Here is a 27,080-nt window from a genome sequence, read left to right as displayed (position 1 = left end):
TAAAAATATGTACATGTTCCATTGATAAAAATTAAATTACCCTCCCCTTTCCAAAAATAATTTTGCACATCAAACAACAACAAAGAACATTTGACCAGGAGTCATTGGAACCATATTTTTAACTCTTTGTGTGACCTTGGGCGAGTCAGTTAAATATATTGCACCTTGATCTTTTCCTCTCTAATGAGTAGTCTGGACAAGATGACCTCTAGGGTCACCAAGAAAGATTAGCTCTGAAATTCTGTGATTTTTAATTACCCAAAATCTATTAGATTTTTCCTAGCAGCTTACTATATAGATTGTACTTGATTATTAAGAATGGCATCCATCACTGAAAAAGTACTAGTCATTAGCTTAACTTTAAATTTTAACTTAAGTATTTATTTGTTTATTTATTTATTTTTTCCTGATACAGAGTCTTGCTCTGTCACTGAGGCTGGAGTGCAATGGTGCAGTCATGCTCACTGCAGCTTGAACCAGCCAGGATCAAGCAATCCTCTTACCTTAGCCTCCCTAGTAGCTGGTACTAAAGGTGCATGCCACCACGCCTGGCTAATTTTTGTATTTTTTATAGAAACAGAGTTTCACTATGTTGCCCAGGCTTGTCTCAAACTCCTGGGCTCAAGCAATCCTCCCACCTTGGCCTCCCAAAGTGCTGGGATTACAGGTGTGAGCCACTGCTCTTGGCCTCAACTTAATTTTTAAATAATAATTCTAACAGCAAAAATGAACTAGATTTTTAAAATATACTGTCAGACATGCTTTATACAATTAATTCCTTCTCTTAAAAATGTTTATTATATAATTTTACACAATAAAAATAATATTCATTCTTTGTTTTGTTCACTGATGTTTGCCAAGTACCTATGACAGTGTCTAGCATATATTCAATAAATATTTATCTCATGGATGAATGAATTCACTGTAGAACATTGTCTTCAGGTCACCATTACTTCCACTGATAAGTCAATTGTAAATCTTGTTGTTGCTGTTTTGGAGGTAGTTTTTTCTCTGACTGTTTTCAAGATTTTCTCTTTGTTTTGGTGTATAACAGTTTGCCTATCATGTGCCTAGATGTGCTGGTCTTTGTATCTATCTTTCTTAAGGGTAGTGGTCTTCCTGATGCATGGATTGAAATCTTCATCAATTTGAGAAAATTTTCATCCCTTATCTACTCAGTTTGTTTTCTCTATTTTCTTTTTTCCCTCTGGGACTCTAACACATGTATTAATTGTTTTTTCATCATGCCTTATATGTCTTTATATTCTTTACACTTTTGCCCATCCTTTTGTCTCTCTGTGCTTTCCTGGCCTATTTTCCTGATAATTAATTCTCCCTTCACCTGAGTCTAATCTATTAAACCCATCAATTAAGTTCTTCATTTTAGAAATTGTGATATTTAGTACTAGATTTCCATTTAATTCATGTTTTTTAACAAGTTCTTTACAGAAATTCTCAATATTATCTTTTACTTTTTTGTATTGTTAAGTATATGTTATGGTCCACATGTTTGTGTTTTCCCTTAGATTCATATGTTGAAACCTAAACCCCAAGGTGGAACCAATGAGAGGTGATTGGGTCATAAGGGCTCTGCCCTCACAAATGGTATTAGTGCCCCTTTTTTTTTTTTTGAGACAGAGTATTGCTCTGTTGCCCAGGCTGGGGTGCACTGGCGCGATCTCGGCTCGCCGCAAGCTCCGCCTTCCAGGTTCACGCCATTCTCCTGCCTCAGCCTCCCGAGTAGCTGGGACTACAGGTGCCTGCCACCTCGCCCAGCTAATTTTTTTTTTTTTTTGTATGTTTGGTAGAGACGGGGTTTCACTGTGTTAGCCAGGATGGTCTCGACCTCCTGACCTCAGGATCCGCCCACCTCGGCCTCCCAAAGTGCTGGGATTACAGGCCTGAGCCACCGTGCCCGGCATTAGTACCCTTTTATAAAAGAGGCTTGAGAGAGCTTGTTTGCCCCTTCTCCCATGTGAGGACACATAGAAGGTGCCATCTATGAGGAAGAGCTCCTCACCAAATGCTGAATCTGCTGGCATCTTGATCTTGCACTTCCCAGCCTAAACTGTGAACAATAAATTTCTGTTGTTTATAAATTACCCACTCTAAGATATTTTCCTATAACAACCCAAACAGAGTAAGAAAATAACTGTTTTAAAAACTGGCATATAATAATTATATGATTTGAATCCCCTCCGAGCCTGTGTCGATTTTTTCCCTTGGTTTCTAGTCACTTTGCTGTTTGGTCTCTTTGCCTCCTCTTTAAATAATTGAGTCTGGACACTGTATGTGAAAAAATTACAGAGATAATTTTGGGTTCTAGGCGATTTTGTTCCTTTTTTTAATTTTTAAAAATTATACTTTAACTTCTGGGATACATGTGCAGAACATGCAGGTTTGTTACATAGGTATACATGTGCCATGGCGGTTTGCTGCACCCATCAATCCGTCATCTCTTTAGGTATTTCTCCTAATGCTATCCCTCCCCTAGCCCCTCACTCCCTGACAGGCCCTAGTGTGTAATGTTCCCCTCCCTGTGTCCATGTGTTCCCATTGTTCAACTCCCACTTATGAGTGAGAACATGCGGTGTTTGGTTTTCTGTTCTTGTGTTAGTTTGCTGAGAATGATGGTTTCCAGCTTCATTCATGTCCCTGCAAAGGACATAAACTCATCCTTTTTATGGCTGCATAGTATTCCATGGTGTGTATGTGTCATGTGCCTAGATAGACTGAATAAAGTCTATCTAGGCACATTATCCAGTCTATCATTGCTGGGCATTTAGGTTGGTTCCAAGTCTTTGCTATTGTGAATAGTGCTGCAATAAACATACATGTGCATGTGTCTTTATAGCAGAATGATTTATGATCCTTTGGGTATATACCCAGTAATGGGATTGCTAGGTCAAGTGGTATTTCTGGTTCTAGATCCTTGAGGAATTGCCACACTGTCTTCCACAATGGTTGAACTAATTTACACTTCCACCAACAGTGTAAAAGCATTCCTATTTCTCTACATCCTCTCCAGTATCTGTTGTTTCCTGACTTTTTAAGATCGCCATTCTAACTGGCATGAGATGGTATCTCATTGTGGTTTTGATTTGCATTTCTCTAATGACCAGTGATGATGAGCTTTTTTTCATGTTTGTTGGCCGCATAAATATCTTCTTCTGAGAAGTGTCTGTTCATATCCTTCACCCACTTTTTGATGGGGTTGTTTGGTTTTTTCTTGTAAATTTGTTGAAGTTTTTTGTAGATTCTGGATATTAGCCCTTTGTCAGACAGATAGATTGCAAAAATTTTCTCTCATTCTGTATGTTGCCTGTTCACTCTGATGATAGTTTCTTTTTTTTTTTTTTTTTTGAGACGGAGCCTTGTTCTGTCACCAGGCTAGAGTGCAGTGACATGATCTCTGCCCACTGCAACCTCCGCCTCCTGGGTTCAAGTGATTCTCCTGCCTCAGCCTACTGAGTAGCTGGGAACTACAGGCACATGCCACCACGCCCAGCTATTTTTTGTATTTTTAGTAGAAACACAGTTTCACCATGTTGGCCAGGATGGTCTCAATCTCTTGAGCTTGTGATCCACAAAGCTTGGCCTCCCAAAGTGCTGGGATTACAGGCATGAGCCACTGCGTCAGCCTAGTTTATTTTGCTGTACAGAAGCTCTTTAGTTTAATTAGATCCCATTTGTCAATTTTGGTTTTTGTTGTCATTGCTTTTGGTGTTTTAATCATGAAGTCTTTGCCCATGCCTTCGTCCTGAATGGTATTGCCTAGATTCTCCTCTAGGGTTTTTATGGTTTTAGGTCTTACGTTTAAGTCTTTAATCCGTCTTGAGTTAATTTTTGTATAAGGTGTAAGGAAACAGTTTCAGTTTTTTGTATATGGCTAACCAGTTTTCCCAACACCATTTATTAAATAGGGAATCCTTTCCCCATTGCTTGTTTTTGTTGGGTTTGTCAAAGATCAGATGGTTGTAGATGTGTGGCATTATTTCTGAAGCCTCTGTTCTGTTCCAGTGGTCTATATGTCTGTTTTGGTATCAGTACCATGCTGTTTTGGTTACTGTAGCCTTGTAATATAGTTTGAAGTCAGGTAGCATGATACCTCCAGCTTTGTTCTTTTTGCTTAGGATTGTTTTGACCATATGGGCTCTTTTTTGGTTCCATATGAAATTTAAAGTAGTTTTTTCTAATTTTTTGAAGAAAATCAATGGTAGCTTGATGGGGATATCATTGAATCTACCAATTACTTTGGGCAGTATGGCCATTTTCACAATATTGATTCTTCCTATCCATGAGCATCAAATATTTTTCCATTTGTTTGTGTCCTCTTTTTTAAGATTTGTAGAAATCAAAATATTTATTCACATAATTTTAAACTAAAGTTAAAGCTAATAAATCTTCCATGGTAATGATTTAAGTGCAAGTGATGCTTGGCTTTCTTTCACATTCATTTCTTTTCTTCTGAGTGAAGGCATATCAGTTATTCTTGAACAAGTCAGTACAGCTCTGCAAAAGGGAGTCATTGTTCCTGGCATGTTTTATTTCCAGTTCAGACATTTCAATGAGAATCTTTCTAAATGCTGCCACTCTCTTCGGTTTGAAATTTATCAGTTCTTCTTTTGCAGATTCGGAAAGCTGTTCAAATTTCTGGCAGCACTCCTGCTGGTGTGCCTCAGCCAATTTGACGTCTTTGCTCTTTAACCAGGCCTTATCCAGAGCTTTGTTTGAGTTCTCATAATCAATGAGGGCTTTGGTGTGTCTGTATAAGAGATCCTTAGCAGCTTCGATGTTGAGCATGTAGTATCAGAGGAGCTCTGTTAGCTTCAGATCTTCATCTGATGAAACTTGACCTCCTACTTTCCTAAGTTTGTCAAATAGCACAGCAACCTTCAATAGGTACTTTTTGATGACTGTGGGCTCTTCTAAAGCCAGGCTATGTAAGCAGGCTGCAGTGTGGATATAGACATCGGCAACATTTTTATGAGATCTGGTCATTTTGTCAGCTTTCACACAAGAATCTTTGATCCCATTGTAATAGTTAGTAAGGAAGTTCTTCTCTTGCTCAAAGAAGTCATCTACCTCCCTAACTCCAGTAAAAAGGACTTCTTCAGCACTTTTCACCACACTTTTGAAGAAGCCACCAAACATTTCTTTAGTATTTTTCTGCCTAACACTTAGGCTTCCAGTTCTTGTTTAATCTTGGCAAATTCTTCTTTGGTCATAGACCCTTCACTCTCTCCCAGTTTCTGCATCTTCTCTAGAGGACCATTGAAGTTGGGCTTCATAGCAGCAGGTGGAATAATAAGCCCAGCATAGTCTGTTGTTTCAATAAGGGTGTCATGTAGCCACACAAAGTCTTCATGTTGCCTTGTAACAGAAAACTCTGGGCTCTGAAACGTGGGCAGTGTGGTCTTTGTGTGCACTGTAAATTTGACTTTCTCTCTCTCACTGAGCGCATCAGGTATGTCAACCTGAACCGAGGGATCAACATTCAGGTCCACAGATACAGATGTCAGCTATTCATCAGCTTCCCAGCTGGGGTACATCAGGCACTGGCTGCAGGACAACCCTGCAGCTCTTGAGCTCCTGCCCACCAGTCTTCATAAACTCACTTGTGGTCCAAATTTCACTTATGACTCACTGTGGCACAAGACAATACCACCAGCAAAGCTGCCTCTTCAAAAGATTTAATGGCTTACATGTTTGTGTCCTCTCTTATTTCCTTGAGCAATGGTTTGTAGTTTTCCTTGAAGAGGTCCCTCACATCCCTTGTTAGTTGTATTCCTAGATAATTTATTTTCTTTGTAGCAATTATGAATGAGAGTTCACTCATGATTTGGCTCTTTGCTTGTCTATTACTGGTGTATAGGAATGCTTGTGATTTTTGCACATTGATTTTGTATCCTGAGACTTTGCTGAAGTTACTTATCAGCTTAAGGAGATTTTAGGCTGAGGTGATAGGGTTTTCTAAATATACAGTCATGTCATCTGCAAACAGAGACAATTTGACTTCCTCTCTTCCTATTTGAATATCCTTTATTTCTTTCTCTTGCCTGATTGCCCTGACCACAACTTCCAATACTGTGTTGAATAGGAGTGGTGAGAGAGGGCATCCTTGTCTTGTGCCAGCTTTCAGACGGAATGCTTCCAGCTTTTGCCCACATTTTTTGTTGTTTTCTAAAGTCTTCTCTTTATGTAGCTTTCTGTTCTTTCATGGATACAACACTTTCTTGGTTTGTTTATTTTGTTTTTTGAGATGGAGTCTCACTCTGTCACCCAGGCTGGAGTACAGTTGCGTGATCTCGGCTCACTGCGACCTCCGTCTCCTGGGTTCAAGCAATTCTCATGCCTCAGTCTCCTGAGTAGCTGGGATTACAAGCACCCGCTACCACACCTGGCTAATTTTTGTATTTTTAGTAGAGATGGGGTTTTGCCATGTTGGCCAGGCTGGTCTCAAGTGATCCGCCTGCCTCAGCCTCCCAAACTATTCGGATTACAAGCGTGAGCCACCATGTCCAGCCAATACTTTCTTGTTTCTCTTTAAGGATATTAACTTTGGTTTTTAAATAATTTTTTGTGTTACCTGAATTATTAATGTTTCTTGGAATTCATTGTTTTGTTTTTGTAGAGACTTTCTTTTAATGCTTGGTGACCTTTGGATGTCCATTCATATTTAAGACTGAGGCCCTAAAAAGCTATCCAAAGCTTTATGTAAGGTTGTCAGGGCTTTTCAACTGGTAGATGGTTAGGTATTGCTTTTTTATTGAAGGACCCAAAAATTATGTATAGGTCTTTATTCTTGGGCTGATCAGTTTCCCTAAAGAGGGATCTCTTATTCCTGACTTATAGGTATAAGTCTGTCAGAATTCTGTGACGTGAGTGGGAGAGGAAGTCTAGGGTAACTATTAATATATATCTATGAAGTCTCACTTAATACTCATATTTAACATTTGCAACTTTACTCCTGCTATACAAGATAGATATCTCTATGGAGTCCAAAGTCCTTTGGTTCAACTTTACCCAAAGATTAAGCCTCTAAATTCATTTAGGGGGAAAGAATGAGTAATCACCTGAGTATATGGAGACAGCTTCTGGGATTCTAACAGCTTCTCCTATAGACTTAGCCAATCCTCCAATTTTGCTGCCCTGTTTCTTACCCTGGACTTTGAAATACATGAGACCTCCAATTCTTGAGCCTTCCTGGAATACTCAGAGGCAAGGTAGCTTGCTTCACATTGGCAGCTTCTGTGCAGGTACTGTAAGTTTTAACTTTGTTTTGCTAAATTAATTATGAATTATCCATTTGCCTGCCATCTCCCAAAATTTTGTTAGCATTACTAATCTATTGTTATCTGTCCTTTCCTCTTTACCCTTTTTAATTCCTTTAGTGTCATTTTAATGGGGCTTAGGATAGTACAGAAATTAATGCCAAGTTTATAAGCAGAATATTACTGTTTACATTGTTCTACATTGTCCCTTCATTTATTATTTATCTTTATTTTAGTCTCTTTATTTTACAATTCTAATAATAGCTTAGATTTACTGAAAACTCCTTTGCAAGGCACAGTGCAAAGTACTTTGGAGATTAGTTCATTTCTCACAACTACTTAACATGAGGTAAGTGCTATTGCTATACTTATTTTACAGACAGGGAAACTGAAGCTTGAAGAAGCTAAGTGACTTACACATGGTTTGCACAGCAAAAAGACACTTGAGTCTGGGCACTGTGGTTAATGCTTGAAATTCCAACACTTTGTGGGGACTGAGGCTGGAGGGTTGCTTGAGACCAGGAGTTTGAGACCAGCCTGGGCAAAGTAGTGAGACCTCGTCTGTACAAAAAATAAAAAAAATTATTCAGGCATGTTGGCATTTGCTTGTAGTCCTAGTCAGGAGGCTTAGGCAGAAGGATTGCTTGAGTCCATGAGTACAAGGTTGCAGTGCCTGGGCAGCAGAGTAGGACTCTCTCTCTCAAAAAAAAATAAAAAATAAAATAATAGTAATAATTTCGGCAAGACTTATCCAGACAGCCTGAGTCCAGAACTTATGTCCTTAATTATTATACTGTACTGTTTCTCTATATTATACAGGTGATTGATGTTTATAAAAATAATTTTAAGTTGATGATGTAAATAGATACCCTATATGAACTATTACTGTATTTCATTAGTCTTTGTGAATGAGGATCATACAGTTTTAAAGATTCAAAGGCAGTTGAAATTATCCAGGTGATTTTCTTGTGTTAAAAGTAAGAAAGTAGGAAAACCAGAAAAGTGATATTATGTGATTTGGCCGAAACTCAAACACCTAGAACATGTATTACTGTATCTTTGTGTGTGTACACACATACACATATACATGCATATACACATATATATAACTGATAGTTTGATATAGGAGCATTGTAGATTAATATTTCAAATAGTGGCTATTTTAACATAAGAAATAAAATATATCTAGGATGATAGAATTGATTTTGGCTGTGTATTGAATTCTATTCCTATGTGCTACAATTTGTTATTGCTGTGCTTGATCTTTGCCAATGAAATATACATGATGTGGCAAGATTTTTAGCGACGCTTCATAACTTTTTTCCTGTTTCCTGTCCATCTATTCCTAATATGTTATGTAAATGGTATACTTATATTCCATTTTTATTACAATGTTCTAAAAGGAATATAAATATAAGAGATGAGTTTGGGGTAGACATTCTCAAAATAGAATGGTTGAATTCAAGCTGAATGAGATCAAGCTGTTATTTTTAGCTTTTTCATTTATCTTCTATCTTTGGAGAATGGAGACAGAACTGGTTGAGGAGTACACTCTCCCTAGGCCTCACTTATCTTACATCATGACTCATGACTCATAAGTTTGCCTGTAATAGACTTAAGGCCATTAGAAAAAACAGTATTGGAGAAGATAGAAGTACATTAAAGATATAATTTATGAAAAATTTTAGAAACAAGTCTAACATAAAATGATTTCAGAGTCATTGATTTCAGAGTCACAATGTAATAGGAAACTAACCAAACCACAAAATAAACCTTAAGCTTAACAACTTAATGTATAAGCTTGTATTCTTCCCATAGCACAAAAAGCTTGTACAAGTTTTACCCTGCAAATATATGTGCCCTAGAAATAGCCTTAATGTGTCTCCTAAGGCAGCAGTTCCCAACCTTTTTGGCACCAGTGATCAGTTTTATGAAAGACAGTTTTTCCATGGAACAGGTTGAGGCGGAGGATGATTTTGGGATGATTCAAGTGCATTACATTCATTGTGCACTTTGTTTCTATTATTATTACATTGTAATATATAATGAAATAATTATACAACTCATCATATTGTGGAATCAGTGGGGTCCCTGAGCTTGTTTTCCTGCAACTAGATGGTCCCATCTGGAGGTGATGGGAGACAGTGACACCCAAAGTGCGTTGCTTATGTCCAGTCTACTCCCTAATCTCGTCTGGTTGCTGTCGCTGCAGAAAATGCTGCTTCACAAAGATGGGATGTTGGAAATGGAAGCAGGCTTTTCCATGCTTTTGTGGCAATCTCAGGATATTCTGCCTTGACTTTAATCCAGAACGTAGGGAGATTTGAAGTTGTCTCAAACATACTTTTAAGGCCACTGTCATTTGCAATCTCAAGCAGTTGATCCTCTTCTAGCATGGACAAAGCCAGTGCACCTGGTTTATTCACAAATGGGTGACGGATCCATTCCTTCCCAGTTTGGGGGTCTTTTGTGATTGGGAAGTAATGCTTAAACTCTTTTGAAAGCTGAGATAGGTGATCATGCACTAGCTGGGAGAAAGGAGGCCCTGGCACAGCCTCTTTCAAAATCTCTGATAATTTTGACACATGTCAAAAATCCCAATGTTAACTCGTTGCTCCCATAATTCCAGTTTGACTTTGAATGCAGCCCCTTTACCTGCCAACTTGAACATAGTTGTTGTTCTCCCCTGAAGTGATAGATTGAGTTTGTTGAGCAAGTTAAATATGTCACACAAGTAAACAAGTTTTGTGACCCATTCTGTGTCACTGAAACGTGCTGCCAGTGGTGACTTTTTCTAAAAGAAATCTCTGGAGTGGCTCTCATAACCCAAAAACTCTGGTCAGTGATCTACCTTTAGAAAGCCATCTCACTTTTGTGTATAGCAGAAGACATGTATGCTCTGGGTGCATCTCCTCGCAGAGCTGTGTGAAAAGATGAGTTAAAGGCATGTACTTTAGTGTGGTTAATAATTTTAATCACATCCTGCAAAACATTGTTAAGTTCAGGTGACATTTTTCAGCTAGCCAGCATCTATCTATGGAAGACACAGTGCATAAACTCACATTCAAAATCGACCTCTTTGACCCGAGCAGTGAAACCAGAAAGCTGTCCAGTCATGGCAACCGCTCTGTCCATGCATATACCAACACAAAATGACCAGTTTCCCTGATATGTAATCATTCAAAGACTTGAATAGTTCTGCAGCTGTGGTGTTGGTTGGCAGTAAAAGCACACATAACATGTGCTCCTGCACATCCTCCTGAAAAATATATAGCACAAAACAGGCATTGTTGCCTTGTTAACATCAATAAACTTGTCAATTTGGATTGTGTACCGTGGTGATTTATTAACCCTCTCTAACAATTGTGCCTCACTATCCTCTGCTATTTCATCTATATGTCTAGTTATGGTGCTAGCTGAAAGAGGAACACATGTCACCTTTTGAACTGCAGCTTCTCCTAAAAGTTCACGACAAATGTACGTAGCAGCAGGCAGGATCAGCTCTTCACCAATAGTAAGGGGCTTCTTCACTTTCTCAATGCAGTTAGCCACTAAGAATGATGCTCTCGGTGCAGACACATTTGACGAAGTGGTGGCGTTCAATAATTGCTTCTGTTCTTCATGTTCACGGGTTTTTTTTCTTTTGAAAAACTCCAAAGGCTTGTCTTTTAATGCATGGTCCTTTGTCTCCATGTGACAAAGCAGTTTTGAAGGTTTCATGGTTTCGTTGGATAGCTGGTCACCACATATTATAAAAAGAGGGCTTGGAGAATTTGAATCGTCTATTGCAATGAACCCATAATTTAAGTAGGACTCTTGGTATTTTCTTTTAAATGCAGCTTTCTTTTCAATGCAGCTTTCTTTTCGTTGGCAGTCTTAGAGCCTTCTGCTGTCTCATCATTGGGTCTTTCCCCCTTTTCAAAGAAGCTTTCCAGTGATGATTGTGTTTGTTCATTTTGGCTAGGGTTCTCTTGTGGGCTTACCAAAACTGACTGAGACAAGTGCGCAGTGCAGGAAAGAGGTGCAGGCAAAATGGTAAATCAATTAATGGGCAGGACACACATGGACAAAAATCAGTGTCTAGTTCTGACTTAAACCCTGCCACCAGATGCAGCTGTACAGTTGATGTACATCAACTCACTTAAAACCAGCCACCAGATGCAGCTTAATTGTTACTTGCCACATACTGATAGGGTTTTGATAAGTCTGTGAGCAATTGATTTATTATGGTCTTTGTGCAGTCAACCCTCTCTGCTAATGTTTTTTGTTTTGTTTTGTTTTGTTTTTTTGAGATGGAGTCTTGCTCTGTTGCTCAGGCTGGAGTGCAGTGGCACAATCTTGGCCCACCACAACCTCTGCCTCCCGGGTTCAAGAGATTCTTCTGCCTCTGCCCCCCGAGTAGCTGGGACTACAGGCATACGCTACCATGCCCAGCTAATTTTTGTATTTTTAGTAGAGACGGGGTTTTGCTATGTTGGCCAGGCTGGTCTCGAACTCCTGACCTCATGATCCACCCACCTCGGCCTCCCAAAGTGCTGGGATTACAGGCTTGAGCCACTGCACCGGGCTTTTGCTAATGTTAATCTGTATTTGCAGCCACTCCCCAGCACTAGCATCACTGCCTTAGCTCCACCTCAGATCATCAAGCATTAGATTCCCATAAGGAGTGTGCAACCTAGATCTCCTGCATGTGCAGTTCACAAGAGGGTTCGCACTCCTATGAGAATCTAATGCCACCCCTGATCTGACAGGAGGCGGAGCTCAGGCGGTAATGTGAGTGATGGGGAGCAGCTATAAATACAGATGAAGCTTCACTCACTCTCCCATCATTCACCTCCTGTTGTGTGGCCCCATTCCTCACAGACCATGGGCCAGTACTTGTCCAGGGTTTGGGGACCCTTGTTCTAAGGGTCAAAGGACTGGGGTAGGGGAGAGCAGGATCCTTTGTTGGGCTCTGCTAACTTCAGGAAGAGCGTGTGTTTATTTCTTTACAAGCCTGATAAGAGTTATATGTAACTATATTTTAGAACTATTTCCTAGCTATTTTCTTCTTTTTTTTTTCTTGAGATGGAGTTTTGCTCTTGTTGCCCAGGCTGGAGTGCCATGGCACAATCTCAGCTCACTGCAACCTCTGCCTCCCGGGTTCAAGCAATTCTCCTGCTTCAGCCTCCTAAGTAGCTGGAATTACAGGCGTGCACTACCACATCCAGCTAATTGTTTGTATTTTTAGTAAAGACGGGGTTTCACCATGTTGGTCAGGCTGGTCTCGAACTCCTGACCTAGGTGATCCACCCACCTTGGCCTCCCAGAGTGCTAGGACTACAGGCATGAGCCACCACATCCAGCAGTGCTGTTTTCTAATTTTAAAAAGTGTATTTTGCTCATTTTATAAATCAAGGTATATTTCCTATGAATTAACCAATGAAGTATTTAACATGAATTAATAAAACCATTATAAGCTATACAAACATTAAAAAGAAAGATTGATAATTTTGACTAAATAAAACTTAAATCAGCCAGGCATGGTGGTTCACACAGGAGCGCTTTGGGAGGCCGAGGCAGGCAGATTGCTTGAGCCCAGGAATTGGACACCAGCCTGGCCAACATGGCAAAACCCCATCTCTACAAAAAATACAAAAAAAAAAAAAAAAAGCCGGGTGTGGTGGCATGCACCTATAGTCCCAGCTACTTGGGAGACCGAGGCAGAATGTTCAATTGAGCCTGAGAGGTCAAGGCGGCAGTGATCCGTGATCGCATCACTGCACTCCAGTTTGGGTGAAAGAATGAGACTTTGTCTCAGAGAAAAAAAAAAAAAGACATTTCTATTGTTTTAGTGAATACCCAAAAATACAAGGTATAAGACACAGAAGAGGAAGCTTATTAAGAACTTCTGGAAAAGACATAAGGATTCTCAGTTGACCACCTGCTCAGTCTCAGTCGGCGTTATTGTGTGGCAACCAAAAAAGGTTTCAATGATAGCATCCAGATCAAGCAAGGGGGACAGTTCTCTGCTCTGTTCAGACTTTTCCTGAGTACATTTAGCTTGAGGTGTGTGTTGGGAAGTAAGGAGGGGGTGTATGAGTGTAGGATAAAATAAGTATCATTTTTACAGGGTTATGTTATGCTTGTTTCTTATGACCCTAGGTGTTAGAACTGTGACCAGGGTTGGAAGGTGTATGGGTATGGAGGGAAGCTTTTCTCTAAAAGATTTGAAGCTATACAAAAATTAAACTGCCTTCCTTGATCTTTGGTGATCAAGCAAAGGCCAGATAAGCATATTACTACAGTGCCATAGAGAGAATTCTTCATCACTTCTGATATGGGAGTTGGACTAGAACCAAATGATTTTCAGGACGCCTCCAGCCTTGATATTTTTGTGATTTTATACCCAAGCAAAGTATGGGTTATATGTAGTGGAATATATAAAGACAATGATGATCAAATCAAGTCCTTGCCTCTGTGGAGCTTACATTTTCACTGGAGGAGAAACACACATAGAAGTTTGAAAGGTAAGTATTGGGATAAAGTCAATAAAAGAATGTCATAGGACTGATTATAATTAATTTCTAAGTGAATGTTAAATTGAATGCTTTTTTTTTTTTTTTTTTTTGAGACGGAGTCTCACTCTGTCCACCAGGCTGGAGTGCAATGGCACAATCTCGGCTCACTGCAAGCTCCGCCTCCCAGGTTCATGCCATTCTCCTGCCTCAGCCTCCCAAGTAGCTGGGACTACAGGTGCCCGCCACCATGCCCGGCTAATTTTTTGTATTTTTAATAGAGACAGGGTTTCACCATGTTAGCCAAGATGATCTCAATCTCCTGACCTCGTGATCTGCCCGCCTTGGCCTCCCAAAGTGCTGGGATTACAGGTGTGAGCCACCGCGCCCTGCCAATTGAATGCTTTTTCAATCCTCATGTCGGCCAGCACAGTGGCTCGCGCCTGTAATCCCAGCACTTTGGGAAACCAAGATGCGTGGATCGTCTGAGTCCAGGAGTTTGAGATCATCTAGGGCAACATGGCAAAACTCCATTCTACAAAAAAGTTAGCTGGTCATGGTGGTGCATGCCTGTAGTCCTCAGCTACTGGGGGTGCTGAGGCAGGAGGATTGCTTGAGCCTGGGAGATGGAAGTTGCAGTAAACTGAGATCATGTCACTGCACTCCAGCCTAGGTGACAGAGTGGGACTCTGTCTCAAAAAACAAAACAAAACAAAAAAAAACCTTATGTACTGTAAAGCATCAGTCACTCTCAAAGAACCTAGGTGCCACAATGACAGGGGAGAACAACATATTTATATATGTTTATGGGTTTTACATTGCTCATTTATAATAAATGTCAATGGCTCAAAAATTTTAACAATAATTGCCAAAGCTTATTTGTTAAACTTTCTGGTGGGCAGAAGATGGGAAGATAAGAAGTCCAGGTTATAACTAAGGTGAGTGACTACTGCCATAGGATAAGGTTTTCTTTATTAACTTTATGAGGTTTTATTCCATATTGGGTATTATGCATATTAGCGTGAGGGCAAGAACAAAACCAGTGTTTCGTAAAATTGGATCATCTTTTTAGAGACAAATGTTTTTATTCACAATTGACAAAGTGATTCACATCCTTATATTTTTAAGCAAATGAAGTCAAATTTAATAATTGAGTGGAGTCTAATTTATGAAACTTTAGACGGACTCATCATGACAATTTCCAGGTAAGATAGCCATCAGTAAACTGGAAAGACATACTTAGCACACATTCAGTTAGTCAGAACTCTTCATATCTTCAGCTGGATATTATATTGGTTTATTAGTGGAGTTGAGAAGAGGAGAATAGGAGGGTTATATTATACCAGTAACATCAGCTCTTCATTGGCATAAACCCTAGAAAATTAAAGCCCAACGAATAAAAAATCTGCAGTGTTCATCCCTCAGCAGCCAATCTGTGTGACAGGTGCAACTTTTCAGTGGGATGGACTCCTTCAGCTAGAATAGCTCAAGGATAGCCTGAGTCTACCTGCTCACCAGTGCACTCTGATCATTTGGTTTCACCTCTTGATATGCCTATTGAAAATGTCTGTATTCCTTATTATATTAGAAATATTTATTGGGGTACACTATCAATCTGAAAATCTCATATTATTCTTAAACACCAACTAACACAGTTTGAAAATATTGGATGTTTCTTTCCTCATCAGTAAAATGTGAGGAGTAGATTAACTCATCTCTAAAGAGCTCCTTAATTCTCAAGTTCTGTTGCTTTATCAAATTAGTTTAGCTTTAAACAAAGTATTGAAAGTTATTTTGTCCAGGTGTACTTGAAAATATTTAATGACATAGTAAGGATGTTCATACTACATTGTTAAAATTTTAAAATAAAAGTAGTTTAAAAAAAATGTAAGTAGTTTGGTCCCATATGTGTATATGTGTCCATGCACATATAAATTAGATATAGTACTCTGTTGATTATTTCCTGGTTATTATTGATTATCTCTGTGTAATAAGCTTGTGGGTGATTTTTTTGTTTTCCTCTTCTTGCTTTTCCATAATTTCTGTTTACCAGTTGCATTAATTTTGTGATAGGAAATAGCATAGAAATCTGAAAAAATAAGTGTCTTTGTAAATTGTTTTAACTCAGCACTCTACAAAAGCTAACACACTGAAGGAAGATCCAACAAGGGACCTAAAACAGCTTCTCCAAGAGTTGAGAAGCGTGATCAATGAGGAGCCAGCTGTGTCTCTGAGCAAGACAGAGGAAGATGGAAGAACATCTCTGGGAGCCTTGTATGTGGCTGTGTAAGGCTGTGTACACACAGAATGGGAAAGCTCATCTCTTGAATGGTTTGCCATTGAGTTATTCACATGTTACTCTCTGGGAGGGTGAGGTTTAAATAATTTTAAAAGGTATCTGAAGTTACTACCACAGAAAACAATATGAAAATGGAGGAGTTAAGCAAATGTAAAACAACTTGACATTAAGAGAAAACAATACAGTCATTCTATTCAGAAAATACCCAGTGCAAGGTGTCACCCAAAGTCAAGTTTGTAAATTTTAATTCTCAAAAGATTTTATATCCATAATCTTATTGATTGAGACAAGGCAGAGCAGGGTTTATTTATCCCATTTTGTAAATGAGAAAAACACATCTCAAAAGGTCGACGTGTCTGCAGCCACAAGTTCAATGGTGGAGATAAAACTAGAACCTTGAGAACTATATACTCTCCAAGTAGGAGATAATAGGAAATACTTCGTTTTCTCTGTATTCATGCCAATGACTTGATTTGATTATATCATATTAGTAAAAGATTAGATCCAAAAAGAATTCAGCCAGTTCACCAGCCCTTCTTTGCACATAGCTACAGACATCAATGGGAGTCTCCTATTCTTTTGGAGAGTGGGTTTTACTTTTTTGTGTTATCATTTAGCTTAGCTTATCTTAAAGCATTTTAATATGGTATATATATTTTAGTGTTATAATAGCCCATTATAGTAATATTCATTTTCCGATTATATGACAAATACCTAAAAGTAATACTTCCTGAAATAATACCTATATATAAATAGTCTCCAGTTTCTTATGATGTCCAATTCGTATATATTTACCTGAGGTAGCAAAATATTAGCTGAGTTTATCTAATTGTTAATTATTAGTAATAATAGTAAAACATTAGTAACAGTCCAGTTACCTTAGCATAACATTACATTATCTGAAGCACATAATGTCAGAACTGTCCCACTAGCCACTCCAACGAACATTTTCATTTTCAGAGCACTTTCATTTTTGTCATAACTATAATATGCCTTCCAAACCAGGGCAGTATTATTACACTTATTTGACAGATTTGTAAACTTAGGCATAGATTGACATGCCTCCTCCTACGAAGCAGAGGAAAAGCCAGAAGTAAAAGTTACAGACCCTTGCTCCCAGCACTGATCATTCTGAGGGATTACCAGGACTTCCCTGATCAGCTTCCACCACTCCAGCCACTAATGATGGGCTTGGATGCTATTGGACTGTATTGAACATGAATATATTTGGTCCTTACCTTTAGAGAGTTTATGTTAATTTGCTATAATCCTATAAATGACCTTGTCACTGAAGCCTATACTCAGCGTAAAGTTTTTAAGAATTCACGGGAGGAAAGCATTTCTCTGTCGATGAACTCCAGAGCCCTTTGCAAAATTTGCTTGGAGGCCTAAAATCTACAGCTGTCACTAAAAGAAAAATTGAATATATGTAAGCAATTGATTAGTCTAAAAAAGACATGGATGAAATTGTGCTTCATATGATTAACTGAGAGTTATATTTTCTATACAGAGAGGACAGGGTAAGAGATTGCATTACTGAATCCAGCCTGAGATCAGACATGTGCCATAGGTAAGAAGAATCTGAGATTCTGAATCAAATTAATTGTCCAAATATTTTATATGTGGCCTTGTAATTTGAGAAGTCTGTTTGGACATAAGTTTACATGACACTTAATGGGCATATTAGGTTCATTGTTTAACTGACTTTAAGAAAGATTTCAGTGAAATGTACTGAAGTAATTTAGTTTCTAGAAATCAACTCAATAGACATTTTTTCTTTAAAATTTGCTGATGTTTATCCATATGAAGCTATTAATATGGTATGCCATACCAAAAATGGAAGACTTTTTCTACATTTACACATATTTACAATGGCTTACATAACTTTTGAGAAAAGGATGGTTCAGAAGGAAACTGTAAAAACTTCAATTTAGGACTATAAGCACCTTACTGAAAACCATCCTATTTTCATCAATAATTGAATAGCTGTATTCTTAAATGAAAAATTTTAAAAGCACAAAGAAATGAAATCCATAACTCCAAATAAGACTGTAATCAAAGACAGCTTTCAAAAATTGACTTTAGCCAAAAAAGAAAAAAGGCTAATGTTAATTCATTATTTATCGTAGTTTAAGACACTATGGCTATTACTTGAAAATCTTCAGTAGCTCCTCACTGCCTACTGCATTAAGTACATGTCCCTCAGTCTGACATTGAAGAATCTCCCAGAGTGGTCACACGAATCTCCCTTGTGACTACTCTGCTTTCACTCCTGTATTATCCTCTAATCAAACCAGACTCCTCCTGATTCCCAAAAGTTCATTTATTTTTGTCTTCAAGCTTTTTCTCCATTCTGTTTCCTCCACCTGGAAGAGCCAATGCCCCATTCTCACTCTTTTGAATCCATATCTATCTAAAAGTAATGTTGAGAGAAGCAATTTTATCATTAAGTTAATGTTTATGATTTATTTATCTAGCTGTCAGATGATATCATTTCACCCTACATAAGAATACATTATTTTTCTCACAAACTTTTGTTATATTGGTAAGGGAATAACATTATTTAAACTGTGATTTCTCCCATCCCTCTACCAACAGAAGCAACAACTCGTTGAGGGACTCCACTGAAGGAAGCAAATCAAGTGAAACTCTTAGTAGGTAGGAAATACCAGCCCCCATTTTCAAAATGTCCCTTTTACGACTGTTCATTATTAATTCAAAAGATCTTTAACTGTCTGTAATGTGCCATGCACTGCAGTAGACCCTTGGAATATAGTGAGCAAGACAGATAGGGGCCCTGTCCTCAAGTTGCTTAAAATCATGAGGTCTGTCTTTTGACGGACTGCCTGGAAAAACTTACTTTTGTCTTTTCTGTTTTCACCACCTAAATAGACAAAGATATCTGAGCCCTCTGTATATATTAACAATTATGAATGTGAATTCTACTGTTAAGAGCTAGTTAGAATAGGCGCTAATTCATTGCTGTATCTTTAGCACCAAGCATAATGACTGCCACCTAGTAGCCATTCAGTAAATATTTGTTTAGTGAATGGATTAAGATAGTATTATAAATATTTTCTTACTGTCTCTGCTACTTGATCAAAATACAGTGAATTTGAATCTTTCTAAACACAGATGTCCCTTGGTATCCATGGGGGATTTGTTCCAGGACCCCTGCAGAGACTAAAATTTACAGATGCTCAAGTCCCTTATATAAAATGGCATAGTATTTGCATATGACCTACACACATCTTCCCATATTCTTTAAACCATCCCTAGATTACTTATAATACCTAATACAATGTAAATGCTATGTAAATAGTTGTTATATTGTATAGTTTAGGGAATAATGACAAGAAAAAAAGCCTGTACATGTTCAGTATAGATGCAACAATCTTTTTTTTCCCCAAGTATTTTCAATTCACATTTGGTTGAATCTGTGATTGCAGAACCCATGGATGCAGACTAGCCAAGTGTAAATCTTCCTTGTAGCCTAAAAGAAATGTTGTTTTTATTTCCTTCTCACCTGGATATATGATACTGCATCATACCTATTAATAACCACAACTATCAACTGCATGTGTTTTATTCTTATTTATATTTTTATTCTTAATAAAAATTCTTATTTTCCGGTTGATTTAGACTTGTCTCATTAGTCTAATCTCATGTATGAGGCAAACATTATTTTCCCTTAGAAATGAAGACTCAGATCGCATAGCAACTTGTCAAAGTCATACTGCTTGAAAACAGTGGAGCTCAGGTTTGAACTCAGGTTTAGCTGGCTCCTGAGCCCGTGTTTATGACCACTGCTTACTGCTTCTGGGTACCCACACTGAGCTACTGGGGGTGGAGCCCAGTCCTAGGCATGGGACAAAGAGAAGCTACTTCCCTGAGATAATTAAAGCTCTGCAGTAGAGTTTCTTCATGACTAGAAAAATCTGCCTCCTTCAGCAATGAAAGTACTGTAATACTTTATTCTGAAATTATGAAAAATAACTTTTTCTTTATTATGAAAAATAACAATATGCTCCAAAAAGTCATTGAGAAAACATGTTTTATATTTCAGTAACTGGGTTAATAAAATACAGCTAGATTCTCATATCTGCGTATTCATTTAATCTGTTGTGATTAAATGTGTATCAACTATCATGGAGCTTCTGGGGAACTCCACTGTACACTTGTGAAAGACTGAAAGTTATAAAGCAAATAACAACCTAATATCATAATGAAAATTGTTTTGACCTCACAAACCTCCTGAAAGGGAACCACTTTGAGAACTGCTGCCATAATATTCTCATATTGGTACCCAACTCACAGAGAACTATGTAGTTTACTTCAACTTATATGTCTTATAGTTTTGTACACTGATACTACTAATGTTATGAGTTGTTGTTGTCATTGTCATTTATGTATTTACTTGAGACAGAGTCTCTCTCTGTCGCCCAGGCTGGAGTGCAATGGCGTGATCTCGGCTCACTGCAAGCTCTGCCTCCTAGGTTCACGCCATTCTCCTGCCTCAGCCTCCTGAGTAGCTGGGACTACAGGTTCCCGCCACCTCGCCCGGCTAATTTTTTGTATTTTTAGTAGAGACGGGGTTTCACCATGTTGGCCAAATGGTCTCTATCTCTTGACCTCATGATCCACCCGCCTCAGCCTCCGAAAGTGCTGGGATTACAGGGGTGAGCGACCACTCCTGACCTAATTTGTTTATTTTTAAATGAGTCATTAAGATTGCATCTCTTAGAATCCATGAACAGATGATGTGGATTTTATAGCTATTAGTACACAAAAATGGATTTTCTAATGAAGATTATATATTTTCATTCTGTAAAATGTTCATGGATTCTGAATACAAAAAGATAATGCAACTTTGAACCTACCTCTTAGAGTATTTTAGGACTTTAGGGTTATGATTGCCATCTTGAGGTTATATTTTAAGCCATCACATTTGCCTGTGTTCACTTGCTTCTATCTGTGAATCTTAGTACTGTGTTTGTGAAATGGAATGCTTGCATTACCATTCTTATGCTTCCAGAGAGCCAGTCACATTACACGCAGGAGACATGGAAGATCCCTCTGGTTGCTTCACATTCACATCTGCAGGTGAGTTTCCAATGAAAGCACAGAAATAGGCCTTACAATGTCTCCCCATTTCCACAAGGGTAAAAGCCAAAGTCATTGCAGTATCTTCCAAGTCCTTTTTAACTCTCTGGCCTCATTTCCTGCTACTCCCTCTTTCACGCATTCTGTTTTATCCACTCTCAAACTGTTCCTTGAACATGTCAGACAGCTTCCATGTTAGGGCTTTTATGCCCTATTCCCTTGTGTTGCTAAAACCTCAGCTCCTTTAAAGCCTTTGCCCAGGTGTCACTTTCCCAGTGGGACTTAATTGTCATCACCTCATTTAAAGATCACAACCAGCCGGGTGTGATGGCTCATGCCTGTTATTCCAGCACTTTGGGAGGCCAAGGTGAGTGGATTGCTTGAGCCTAGGAGTTCAAGACCGGTCTGGGCAACATGGCGAAACGCTGTCTCTAAAAGTAAATTAAAATAAAATAAAAATCACGATTTTCCCACACTTCCAGTGCTCCTTCTTCCTTTTATCAGTTACTCTTAGCATCTTCTCACATACTGTGTCACCCCTGTGAGACAAGAGCTGTGCAAGGGCAGATGTCTTTAGCCATTTGGTTCCTGGATATATCCCAGGTGCCTGGAGCCTTCCTGGCACATAGCAGGTGCTGAATAAATATTTATTGAATAGACAAAAGGAAAAGCAGAAGAATCAAGATGGACAGTTCTCCATAAAATTTCCAAAGAATTATAGATAATATGATCTCCATTAAAAAAAAAAAAAAGCTCCAGAAAGAAGAGATTGAAAGTCAACACAATTTGTTGATAAGCAAAGTGGCATAACTCAGACTAGAAATGGAAGAGAAAGATTAAAAACATCACAGGGAAAAGCTTTAGAAAATGAAAAATAAAATAGATGTGACTGAAATTATAGCCATGGAGAAAATTACACAAAAGGAATTTTTAAAAATAAGGACCAAAAATAATTATACAGAATATGTTAGATTTGGAAGGCAAAGGCAAACCAACAGACACATAATTGGTCTTCCTATGGAAGAGAACAAAATAAATGAGAAAGAATGAAACTGTGATGATGATTATTCAACAAAAATGTAGTTATAAATCTGGACTGTAAATTGTAAATAGAGAAAATTGAGGTAAGGTGAAAAGAGATGGGAGAAAGATAAATTTTCATCGTTTTTCTTAGTGTCAATATACAGTCATGTGCTGCATAATGTTTTGGTCAATGACCATGTCATATACAACAGAGGTCCCATAAGATTATAATAGAGCTGAAAAATTCCTGATACCTAGTGATGTTGTAGCTATCATAATGTCATACCACAGCGTGTTACCTTTTCTATATTTGGACATATTTAGATAGATAAATACTTATCATTATGTTACAGTTGCCTACAGTATTCAGTACAGTAACATGCTCTACAGGTTTGTAGCCTAGAAGCAATAAGCTATACCATATAGCCTGTATACCATCTAGGTTTGTGAAAGTATACTCTATGATGGTCACACAATGACAAAATTAACTAACAACACAATTCTCAGAACATATCCCCATTGTTAATTATAACTATATTTATAATCAAAATATAATATTCTTAAATAAAATAATTGCAAATTCTTAATTTTTAAATAATCTTTGGCTTGGGGGAGATCTTTCAGGAGCTAATATTTTGAAGAAAAGAACATTTATATGAAGTTAATTCCTTCAGGTTTACTTCATTTATATGTTTTTTACTATTGTTTCAGTGATTACTCAGGACAGTAAAACATTTATCCTTGCCTTAATTATATTGATATAAATGAATGCTTTTATCTTTTCTCATACATGGGCAGTACCTTAGAACATATTAACTGCATTCACTATCCTTCCAACTTTCATACAATTGTCATATATTTTAATTAAAAATATGAATTATAAAAATATAAATACCACATTTAATTATTTGTATTGTTTTGTAGCTAGTATTCATTTAGATGTACCCACATATTTACACTTAACTTTCTGGTATCATTTTACTTATGCCTTTAAAGCTTCTTTAAATGTAAATCTGCTGGTGATAAATTCTCTCCATTTTTGTTTTTCTGAAATTGTGTTTATTTCATCCTAATTTTTGAAGAATATTTTTGCCGAGTATAGAATTCTAGATTGGCATTTTTTTCTTCACTTTGAAGATATCACTTTCCATTGTTTTCTAGCTTTCATTGTTTCTACTAAGAAGTCAGCTGTAAGTTTAATTATTGCTTATTTAAATACAGTCTGTCCCTTTTTTCCCCTTTTGCTTTAAGATTTTTTTTGTTTTTGATTGGTTTGCTTTAGCAGTTTTTATTCATTTGTGCAGATATGATTTTTTTATGCCTATAAGAAGAATTCGCTTGGAGTTTGAAGTAATGCTGCTTGACTCTATGGAAGTCTATGCCTGATAAGCCCATTATCTGGACCCTATAGATCTATGTCGTTATTTATATTTTTTTCCTCTTGATTTTCTGCCATATCATCTTGTCTCCTTATATGCCTGGTTATTTTTATTGTATGACATTTTATATATGAAAAGTTGTACAGATGATTTGATGCTATGAATGAGATTACCTTCCTCTAGAGAGCATTCATGCTTGCATTTGGTAGACAACTAAGGCATCCAGGTCAATAAAATCACATTAGAAAGAGGATTTGAAGCTAGACCTCAGGATCCCAAGGGCAGGTCTAGTTTCTGTTCACCCTTATTCCTAAAGCATAACCCTTTTCAGTTCCAACCCCAAATCTTGGGTATTTAGAAGAATGTTCCCCTGTCCCTCCACCATTGGGAACATTTTCTCATGAAAGCTTGACTTTTTGAGAGGTGCAGTGTACTATTTTTAATTAATTCTGTCCTTTTATTTTTATTCTTGCAAACTTTTAGCAAGTCCATCTGTGAAAAACTCAGCTTCTCGTTCATTCACTTCTTCTCCTAAGAAGTCTCCAGTGCACTCACTCCTAACTAGTTCAGTTGAAGGTTCAATAGGTTCCACATCACAATATAGATCTGCCAAACCTATTCACTCATCTGATTCTGTTAAAGGTAAGAAAGATCTGATATCATTGATGTGATTAATTGATTTCCTACACTGCTGAACTGTAAGTTCTTTTTACTCAGAATTAAGATTTTGCATGCTGCTCTTACGTGTAAGCTCTAACTGATTCTGTGTAATTTAAACAGGTCTTATTTAAATAGAACAGCTATTGTGTACCATGCAAGCCTTAGTAAATGTACATAGATATTATATGTAAACATTATCTCTCTTTTTCTGTAAATGAATAATGAACATTTTTGCCTCTATTTTATTAAAAGATTTTGGATCCTCTTTTAAATGCTGTGAATTACTTTTCTTTCTTATTTACATTCTTTGAAATCATAGCTCTTCTTCAGTCTCTGCCTTAGTGAGTATAAGTGCATACCATGCAAACTTTTCAAAATTTTCTCATTTTTAATATTTTAAGTTAGTTTGTTATTTGATAAGACAAGTGAGAAAAAAAAGTTTGATTTAGAATAAATGCCTGGTAAATAAGTGAGAGTTAAATATTATGTGTTGAATGAACTTGAAATATTTCTCATCATGTATGACAGTGACCAAACAACCCCAGTGTTCTATGACATCATTCCCTTTTGTAAGAGATAAACTAGACAAAGTTGTATTATCATCAAGTTATTTCTTAGTCTTTTGAAATTCTATAGCTTACACATTTCTAGATCCTAAAAAATACCTAATCACACATTAGTACATTTTTCACATCTTTTTTTCTGTACTTGTGTCCTCTTTCATCTCTTATGTTTCTAAGCTATTCATTTACTATCTTTTTCAATTTTAAGTGTGAAATTACTTTCCTGTACTGTGGTGGGCAAGTATGTGCAAACCTACCCACAAAGACTGAGGAAGCTGAGAGGCTGAAGAAAGAGACTGACAAATCCAATTTCTCAGAAAGAAACATTTAATAGGGACTTAAGATTGGAGCCATGTCTGTGTCTCTGCAGCAGTGAAACAAGGTGGTGGATCCTTGTACCACTATCCCCGCAGACCCAGGGCCTCTATACCATAGGTAAAGGGTATACATGCCTCAGAAAGGATGAGCAGGACAATTGCTTAAGGGTACAATTTATGGCAGGTACTTGCTACCTACCGTACAAGGAAACTGGAAATCTTGGATGCCTTCCTGGAACTGGGATTAATCAGAAGTCAACTTGGCGGATTAGCATCCAAGATGGAGTTGCTTTGGCCTCCATGTTACCTTTTAAAGCTGTAGTTATTGCAGGAATAGAGCACTGCTGCTTGACAGTTTATTATTAATTTTTGTTACATAATGGCATGGCATTTTCTTCTCACCCCCAACCCCCTGCTTATTGTCAGATACTCATCAAACCTATATTTTATAATATTTATGTTAAAAACTTCTGGCCAGGTGCTGTGGCTCATGTCTGTAATCCCAACACTTGGGAAGGCTGAGGTGGGCGGATCACCTGAGGTCAGGAGTTCAAGACCAGCCTGACCAACATGGGGAAACCCCATCTCTATTAAAAATACAAAATTAGCCAGGCGTGGTGGCACATGCCTGTAATCCCAGCTACTCGGGAGGCTGAGGCAGGAGAATCGCTTGAATCTGGGAGGCAGAGGTTGTGATGAGCTGAGATCCTGCAATTGCACTCCAGCCTGGGTAACAACTCTGTCTCAAAAAAAAAAAAAGAAACTCTCCAAGAAACTGTTTCTCATTCTCTTACACTGAAGTAATTCCTAGATAATTGCCTTGAATGCTGTAATGAAAAGGGTATTTTTTGATAGGAAAATTAGCCGTTAAAAATATTATCAAATTTATACAGCTAGGCAGGGATTAAGATCAAAATTTAAATCTTCAGATTGTCAATTAAGTACTTTTAGAGGTTGACAAAACAGCATACTGGTAAGAGAATAGCTTATGTGCTCCTAGGCCTTCTCTAGTTGCCACTGCCACATTTGTTCTAGGTTCAGTGTGATCATGTTGGCATCCATGCCACCGTCTGCCATCATATAATACCATTCTCGTTAAGTGACAGAACTAACGTGGGCACTGGCCTCACATACCTTGAAAACGGTGCAGTTTCTATATTAGATCATACTCCCTCAAACCCCAAGTTAATGGAACTACTCAGGCTTGGTACGAAAAGCTGTCATTTATAATGCAGAATGCATCATTAAACTTGAAGTGTTCTTTTCACCCATCTTATTTAATATTATGTAGTTAAATAATGATACATCGGATTGGTTTGAACAAAATCAAATAGGCTAGCATTGCAATATTTAGATAAAACTCATTTTTCTCTGTTTTAAAATCATTTTTAGAGTTTCCTTTAAGTGTTATAGCTCTTTTAGAATTTATCATGAAAAAAAGTTCCCTTTATTTTAAAGAAAAATTGTTTAGCCTTTAATTCAAAGATTTCTAAAAGGAAATGTTGAATAGACTTTTAATATCACATCTAAGCAATTTTCTAATAGATTCACAGTCTCCGCCAATAGAAACAACAGGAAAAACATGCAGGAAGCTTCAGAACAGACTAGAAAGCTTGCAAACTCTGGTAGAAGATTTGCAGCTGAAGAACCAAGGTACAGTGTACGTTTTTGAAGATATCTTCCTTGCTCATGAGAATGTTCACCTTCTTTTCAGATTAAGCCTCCTGTCTATAGACCTGCTGAAAGGGTGTTGAATTAACAACTGTAAACTGAAATCTAAATATAAGGGTCTTAACCATTAATAGTCACTGGATTAATTGTGTGACCATGGGCAGGTCGCTCTTGCCCTGCTGTACTCTCTTATCTAATGGGAATGACAATCCTGCTGGCCATCCCTCAGGAGGAGTGGTTTTGAGGTTCTGAGTGGTTTTTCACATGGGATTTTCCCACACACTGTCTTTCTTG

General features: G+C 37.8%; 1 protein-coding gene and 1 pseudogene across 6 annotated transcripts in view; one reads left to right on the top strand and one right to left on the bottom strand.

The window, feature by feature from the left end:
* Nucleotides 1-27,080, top strand: part of CCDC158 (coiled-coil domain containing 158) — a 110,525-nt gene that overhangs the window by 73,533 nt on the left and 9,912 nt on the right. For 3 of the 6 annotated variants that reach the window (XM_054486017.2, XM_054486018.2, XM_054486016.2), the window contains 6 exons: nt 15,900-16,045; nt 17,581-17,640; nt 18,669-18,728; nt 21,106-21,173; nt 24,059-24,217; nt 26,661-26,768. In XM_054486017.2, coding sequence (XP_054341992.1) covers nt 15,900-16,045; nt 17,581-17,640; nt 18,669-18,728; nt 21,106-21,173; nt 24,059-24,217; nt 26,661-26,768 — 601 coding nt within the window. Of the gene's footprint in view, nt 1-15,899; nt 16,058-17,580; nt 17,641-18,668; nt 18,729-21,105; nt 21,174-24,058; nt 24,218-26,660; nt 26,769-27,080 lie in introns of all 6 variants that reach the window. The other 3 variants (XM_054486014.2, XM_054486012.2, XM_054486013.2) reach the window with 1 other exon arrangement.
* LOC129035264 (sorting nexin-5-like) lies at nt 4,409-10,994 on the bottom strand (annotated as a pseudogene).

This window comes from Pongo pygmaeus, chromosome 3, assembly GCF_028885625.2.
Source record: "Pongo pygmaeus isolate AG05252 chromosome 3, NHGRI_mPonPyg2-v2.0_pri, whole genome shotgun sequence".
In the NCBI taxonomy this organism is placed as follows: Eukaryota; Metazoa; Chordata; class Mammalia; order Primates; family Hominidae; genus Pongo; species Pongo pygmaeus.
Note: the sequence above shows the minus strand (reverse complement) of the source record. Positions and strands in the feature narration are given on the sequence as shown.